Source organism: Callorhinus ursinus, unplaced genomic scaffold (genome assembly GCF_003265705.2).
Source record: "Callorhinus ursinus isolate GAN/ISIS: 27379988/994484 unplaced genomic scaffold, GSC_fseal_2.0 scaffold4, whole genome shotgun sequence".
Classification (NCBI taxonomy): Eukaryota; Metazoa; Chordata; class Mammalia; order Carnivora; family Otariidae; genus Callorhinus; species Callorhinus ursinus.
Genome location: NW_027397066.1, coordinates 6585458 through 6593123, shown reverse-complemented (window position 1 = coordinate 6593123; position 7666 = coordinate 6585458). Strand labels below are relative to the sequence as shown.

Genomic DNA, 7666 nt, shown 5'->3' with positions numbered 1-7666 from the left:
GATGGATGGATGGATGGATGGATGGATGGATAGATGGATGGATGGATAGATAGATGATAGACAGTCTGATGGATTGCTAGAGGATGGAGGGAGGAGACAGGACAGATTGACTTAAGGACATTCATCAAACACTTACACGGGAGTTTGTCCAGAGGTGGGAGAAGGGCATTGCAGGGCAGAAGGACTGAGAGCAGCACTGAAGATAAGAAGGGGCGAAACAGAGAAACACAGACAACAGAGGAACGCTGCCCAGTCCAGCAGTGACAGTAGGTCAGGAGGTGTGGAGCCTGTGAACTCAGCCCTTGCCCTGGGGGTGGAGGGCAGCAGGAGGGAGAGGGAGGGAAATCATTAGGCAAGTAGGCTGACACACAGCACGCTCTAACTCAGGGCTGGCCTGGGAGCCCCTGAGCTCCCAGCACCGGGCAGGGGAGGCTGGCGGCGGGGAGTCTGAGGACGTATCAGCCGCTCCACCGAGTGGGTCCCTCGAAGGGGGCAGAGCACAAGAGCCAGCTTTCTGCAGGGGACAGTGGCTGACAGTCTTCCTTGTCTTCCCCTTCCTCTCCATCTCTTTTCCTTCCGTTTGTTCCTTCTCCTCGTACACATGGTCTGGTTCGCACCCCCCAACCCCCCCAGACCCTCCCGCGGGAGCAGCTTCCGCCGCTGCAGACTCCGCAGCTGACCAGCTCCATCCCACAGCCCTTCCAGAAGTCCTCTCAGCCGCGGTCAAGAGCCTGCCTTAGTCTGCTCACGCTGCCACAGCCACGGACCCCGGACTGGGGCTTAAACAACAGGAATGTGTTTTCTCACGGTTCTGGAAGCCAGAAGTTGGAGAGAAAGGTCTTGGCAAAGTTGATTTCTTCTGAGACCTCTCTCCTTGGTGTTGTAGACAGCCATCTGTCCCCGTGTCTTCACACGGAGTGTGCATCTGTGTCCCAGTCTCCTCTTCTTCTAAGGACACGAGTCAGATTGGGTCAGAGCCCAGCATAGGACTTCATTTTACCTTAATCCCCTCTTTAAAGACCCTCCTTCCACATACAGCCACATTCTGAGGTGCTGGGGGTTAGGACTCCAACAGAGGAATCCTAATGGTGGACACAATTCGGCTCACCAGGCACCAAGTGCAATTTTTCAATTGCATCTTGATCTTTTCATTTTTTTCCTAAATGTGTCAGCGGCTACTGTATGGCAGCCCCCAAGCTGCAAGGAGTCCAGACTGCTTCCCCAGAAAACAAATATCCGAGCCCACACGGCTGCCAACGGTGACGGGACTCAGAACTTCATTGTGTCATACGCATCAGCAGGGGGCCCTGGGCTAGGTCCTTGCCCGTGCTGAGCCTCAGTTTCCCCAACTAGAAAACGGAAAACCCTCCACTCTCGCCTCACCCGTGGAGAACGGAGCCTGCTGAGGTCACGAGCAGGCACTGGGGACCGCCTGCCTGGGCTGGGCCCACGGGCTGTTCTGACCGCCCCATCTGCAAACGGACCTTGCGGGTCGCATGAGGGCTGAGCTCACACAGTGAAGGGCCAACAGTACTTGGCACAGTACTGTGGCAATTGCTGTTGTCACCTCCTCTGGCTGGGATAAGGACTGCCCCAGCCAAGTCCCACAAACTTAGTAGTTTACAACAGTAGAAACGTATCCTCGCACCATCCTGGAGGCTCGAAGCACAACGTCAGGATGTCCGCAGAGTTGGGTCCTCCTGAAAGCAGTGAGGGGAGGGTGTGTTCCAGGCCCTTCTCTGGGCTGCCAGCGGCTTCCAGAGTTCCTTGGCTTGTAGCTGCCTCACTCCAATCTCTGCCTCCGTGGGCACATGGCCTTCTTCCTTGGTGTGGGTCTCCATGCCTCCTTCTATAAGGACACCAGGGCCCAGCTTTGAGGCCCACCACAGTCTAACAGGACCTCACCTCCACTTGATTATATCTGCAGAGACAGTGGGCAAACAGCGCCACATTCACAGGGCTTGGAGTTAGGACTGCACCATATCTTTGGGGGGGACACAGTTGAACCCACAGCTCCTTCCCTGTCCAGGGTGACTACTTCATCCCAGTTTGCCCAGGACTGTCCCTGTAAGCCCCACATCCCAGAAAACCACTTGGTCCGGAGCAGCCGAGGAGAGTTGGTCACCCTATCCTCCCTGGCTCATCTCCCAGATAAGCTGCATGTCCTGACACCCCGGTCTCACGCTCTGCGTCTGGGGACTCCCAGTACCTGTAACACTAGAACCGTCTCCCATACAGGATAGATGGTGACTAGTAACAGCTGTGGCTGTTTGTTGTCCTTAGTCCCCTTATGTGCCAGGCATTTCCAGGAGAAAATGCGTAGACTTTAGGTCCGACAGCCTGACCTTGAATCCTGACCGTGCCTCTCGGCAGTGAGGTGACGCACATGCTGGTCAAATTTGTCCAACTGTGATTGCTCCCTGAGCTGTAATTTTCATGTCTATATAACAAGAGAATGGCCCCAATTTTGCAGTGGGGCTCCCGAATGATTTAGAGATGGAAGTCAAGTCTTGAGCAGTGTCTGCCCGTGGACACTCAGGATTGGCCACTCTCATGGTCATTACCAGTACTGTCTGCTGTGTGGTCCTAGGGACACTTGGGAAGAGGAGACAGGACAGAAAGATCAGTTCACGGTGAGTGCCGGAAGCTTGCAGCGCCCCTAACTCACTGAGCCATCCAGGACGAGCGGCCTCTCAAAGCTTGCCTTCTCCCCACTCCTTCCTTTTTCCCCCCACAACCTGCCCCTTCCTGCAAAAGGTTCTAGATATGCATGGATGGGGTGGGTGGCCTTCGCTGAGCACACCAGCCTGCCTGCCCCCTCTACCCAGAATCCTAGATAGACTCAAAACAAAAGGTACAACCTGCTAGAAGGTGAGACAGGGTCCCAAGGGTGTAGTCGTAACTACGAGGACATCTCTTAGAGAGCGGATGGGATGAAATGAAGGAGAGAGGACAGGGCCACGGAGAAAGTGGAAGGGGTCCCTGAACTATGGCCAGGGGAAGAATTTGAAGGGGCTGAGGTGGGAAAGGAGGGCCGTCCAAGCACTTAGGAAACTTAGGAAGCTGGGTGTGCGGACGCAATAGCCAGAACTTCCTTCTTCATACGTCATATGCTTTAGTTGCATGTTAAATCTTCACCTCGGGCATGATGTTTAGCATTATAATGAGGGGAAAGTCTGTGGGAGGCAGGGAGGTCCACTGCAGCTCCAGCTGGTCTGGTCTGGTCTGGTCCCTGCAGGAGCAAGTCAGTGGTAAGTCGGGCCCTGGAGCTTGTTTGAATCTTCTGCGTTCCAGCTTCCTGATGGCATGCAGCACCTGCCAGGTGGGCTACAGAAATGGGTTATCTGAGGGGCCCGAGGTCTTCTGCAAGTTCCTGTTCTGCAGAAGAAGTGCCTCAGAAAAGAGAACTGCAAACAAGCAGATAGATATTCAAAGAGCTTTCATTTTGAAACAGACTGAAACTGTAAGGAGATTAGGGCCCAAGGGCAACTTCAGCCCAAGATCTGCTTTTCTAGGTAGATGCCTAAGAATCTCTGTCTGGCTCAGTTTCTGATGAGGGCTTTCTTCCTGGCTGGCAGCTGGCCCCCTTCTCACCGTGGCTTCCTGTGGCTTCTCGGTGTGCACAGGGAAGGAAAGAGCGATCTCTCTCTCCATCTTCTTATAAGGCCACCCCTCCTATGGGATTTGGACCCCACCCTTATGGCCTCATTTTACCTTACTTACCTCCCAAAAGCCATATCTCCAAATACAGTCACATTGGGGGTTAGAGATTCAACATATGAATTTGTGGGGCACATAATTCAGTCCATAGCAACAAGGAAACCTAAAGGCAGATTGATTTGTTGGATTCAAATCTGACTGACAGAGGGATTGATTTGTTCACTCCATAAATATCCACTGAGCGCCTGCTATTGTCCACGCACTGACCTGGGCATTGGGCCACAATGATGAGCAAAACCAGACATAACCCTGCTGCCTCATGGAGTGTACTGGCTAGCGACAGACAGTCATTCATCAAGTAGCCACATACCTAACTATGCAGTGACCATCGACATGCAGGGAAGGAGAATGGAACCAGGAGAGATGATGATTCAGGGGCCTGGCCTGGGGCAGGACCGGCCCCTGGAGGAGAGAGACAGGAGCTGAGGAGGTGGAAAATCACAGGAAGAGGGATCAGCAAGTGAGCAGAAGCATGGTGGGAGGTGGGAGTGACGAGGCCCATGCGGAGGAAGCACAGAGAAGAGACCTCCTTGACTCCGCAGGGCTAGCTAAGGAAGTGGGTTTTCATCCCAAGAGCCACGGGAAGCAATTGAAAAGTTTTAAGTAGGGGGCTGGCATGACCAAGGTATGTTTTTGCGAGCCTCCCCGGGCTGCCTTGCAGAGAACAGACAGGGAAGAGGCCACGTGGACTGGGGACACGGGTGAAGAAGGTGAGAGGCAATGATTGCTTGGGCGAGGTAGGGTTCCACAAACTCCTGCCCACCGCCTGATCTATTTTTCTGTAATTAAAATTCTACCAGAGTACAACCACGCACATCCATTTATGGATCACCATCTGTGGTTGCTTCCTCACAAGGGCAGAGTCCGGTGGTCCCATATGGCCCTAGCCGACCGCTGGGCTGGACTTCCGGAGTGGGCAGGCCAGGGGAGGCGACACGGAAGAGCTGTCTGAGGAAGGAAGCCCGCTGGGACTTAGTGCGTGGGTCCCACATGACGGCTGTGGGGACAGGAGGTGGCACTGATGACTTTCAGGCTTCAGCCGGCAGGGTCCAGCCTCAGACACCCTCATTTATGGTGTGTAACTATGAACTTAAAATAACGTTCAGCAAGTATGACATTTTGCTATCATGATGACTATTTTTTTTATAGGCCTAGTTTTCAAAAAAGAAAACAAAAGGCTGCCATTTCCTCGAGGGTCCCAGGGTTGGAAGCTGATGTATTCATGGCTCATGTGAGAACATCTTCTGAAGATGCTTCATCCAACACTGTCCGCCTTTAAAGTCCACATCACACGTGTGGTGTGCCATCCAGGAATATTGATATAGGCATGGGAAGCTTTAGAAACCTGTACGGAGATGGTTTCGCAGCTAGTTTGGGGATTGTCTACCTGATGTTCTTTGTCTCTCCTTTCCACAGAAAAGTCTGGGCACCTACTGTTTCCTAGTCTTTGCTGCAATCTGCCTCACAGGTGCTGTCTATTTCTATTTTGTCCTGCCTGAGACGAAAAACAGAACCCAGGCGGAAATCAGCCAGGCATTCGCCAAAAGGAACAAGGCATACCCACCGGAGAACACTGACTCAGCTGCATCTGACACTAAGGTGACCAGAAGGCCCGAGCCAGACCCCGCCTCCACTCTGGACAATTATGTCAAAAATGGGGTTGTCTAAATGGATGATCTCACCATTTCAGGAAACCAAAGATTTCCCTACATGGTTAATAGTATTAAGTATTTAAAAATAAACCTTTGCTAATCTAATGTCACAACCATTGGGGTTTTATTCATAGCTGAGTCTCCAAACTCTTCTGGAAGGTGGAAGGGATTTCAGCTTATGTTTCTCTAGATCCACCCTTCTTCTATTTGGATCAATGGCCTGTCTCCTTCATGACTCAGCCCACGGTTTCAAAATGAAATTGGGGAAATAGCACTTGACAGCTTTCTCAGAGGAAAACAGTATAGAAAACAGGGGACACAGGAATGGGAAGCCACAGACTGATTTGCTAGTTCCATACGTAGCCTCGAGCTGCCTCAACCTAGGTCCTGGGGCCTCAAGGGACCCTGGGCTTTGGTCCTAGATGAAGGTTTTCGGAATTTAGTGGAAAGACTCTTTGTACCTCCTAATACATACCTGTGACCAACCTTTGGTGTGGCCTTGTGGATCTCAGGCTCAAGAAGCTGATACCAACGCACCATCCTCCAGGTTCTGCCCCTCCCAGACTGTGTCCCATCCCTGAAACTGTCTCCAACTCAGAGGATCAGATGTGTGTTAGAAGGCATAAAGAGGATCAAGATGTGGAAGAAGGAACTTTCCAGTGGGTGGGGCAGGGATGCAAAGGGAGTTTTGTTCAACTTAAAAAAAAAAAAAAAACAGTATTAAGAATGACTCGGAAGCTAAGCCTAGTCTTGGTGGAAAGACAGGGCAGAAGACCCACGTCATAGCTCAACCAGTAAAGCTGAGGGCACATTCTCCCTTCCTCTGTCTCTTTGTTTTCTATTCAAGCCCTTGACAGATGGGCTGAGGCCCACCCACATCGGGAAGAGCGATCTGCTTTACTCAAGTCCACCAACTCAAACGCTGATCTTGTCTGGAAGGCCCCTCGCAGACATGCCCAAAATAACATTTAACCAAAATCTGAGCACCCCGTGACCCTGTCAAGTTGACACATAAAATTAACCATCACAGAAGGTGAGTTCGCTGTTTCTCAGAGTGCTCAAGCAAACGTGGGGTGATTGCTTGTCTTGACTGTTGTTAAGGAAATCTAAGTGTCGCTTGCAGAAGAAGTTGTTAGGAGTAGATACGCTTGAGGACTCTTCCAACCCTTTTGTGCTAGGGCTGTTTGGGTTGGAACAACTTCCAGCCTGCCGTGATAACGTACATCTGTGTGGTTTGGGCCATTCCCTGTACTTGCCTCCAGGATGAAACAAACTCAAAATGCCCCTAGATAAATGAAAGTGTGAGTGAGTTAGCACACGTGTGTTTGAATTTATGTCACAGTAGGAGTGGGCCAGAGAGGAACACCTCTGGACAGAGCAACACCACTGGAACCCCTTCGGCCCCAATCCCTCGGGCTTTTCTGACCATTCTTGACAAGGATAGCCTTAGCCAAAATCTGAATTCTGAGTTTCCTTTCCTGCCGCACACTTTTTCATCACTGGGCTACTCCTTTCGTTGATTGCCAACTCAATGCCCCGTACTCCCCAGCTTTGGTTTGGCGGAAAGATTTGGACAGTGTTTGTCAATATGGAGAGAAAGTGATAGGTGGGTACAAAAAGGTGCTTGAGACCAAAAAAGCCAAATAAAGTGCAAAAAGAAATCTTAGCTGTGGAGTGTTGTCTTTCCTGCATAGACTTGAGTATTTAGCTTTTAAATAGTAGGTACCTAGCATGGGCTAGGCCCTGGGTAGGTAGGCCCTGAGGAGCCATCAGTGAGCAGGAAGATACAGTGCCCTTCCCTGCATTCACTCATGCCTGCCACAGAAGATTGAAAATCAAAGAAGCAGGAACTGTGAAGTGTCCCGTCAGGATCCGGAGGAGGGGGGACACAGCGATGTAGGAGCAGGTCACAGGACCACGTCATCGGGGGTCGGTGAGAGGTGAGAATCAGGAAGGGGGCCTTCCCAAATGATGAACTGGGAAAGCAACACAGCCAACAGGCGGTCGGCTGGGAGTTAGTCCTAGCGTTTCCACATTTGAAAAGTCAACATTAAGTAAATGTTTGAAAAAGAAAACAATAAGACGCCCATAATCTCACATGCTTCCATTTCCCTAACACCATCACTCTCATCCTTACACATCTCTGCCTATTTCTGGCCAATGATTCACACTGTTATAGTCACAGAATACATAACAACGATTTACAACTCTCTTGGCTCTTATCTCCTATTTTTCCCCACTTTCAATTAAATCAAACAGCATCTCCATTCCAGAGCCTTTCTATCGTACTCCAT

General features: G+C 51.1%; 1 protein-coding gene across 3 annotated transcripts in view; it reads left to right on the top strand.

The window, feature by feature from the left end:
• Nucleotides 1-7038, top strand: part of SLC2A9 (solute carrier family 2 member 9) — a 228784-nt gene extending 221746 nt beyond the window's left edge. For all 3 annotated transcript variants that reach the window (XM_073891428.1, XM_025887600.2, XM_025887599.2), the window contains one exon: nt 5137-7038. In XM_073891428.1, the coding sequence (XP_073747529.1) occupies nt 5137-5388 (252 nt within the window). In that variant the 3' untranslated portion in view covers nt 5389-7038. The remainder of the gene's footprint in view (nt 1-5136) is intronic.
• Nucleotides 7039-7666: the final 628 nt, after the last annotated feature.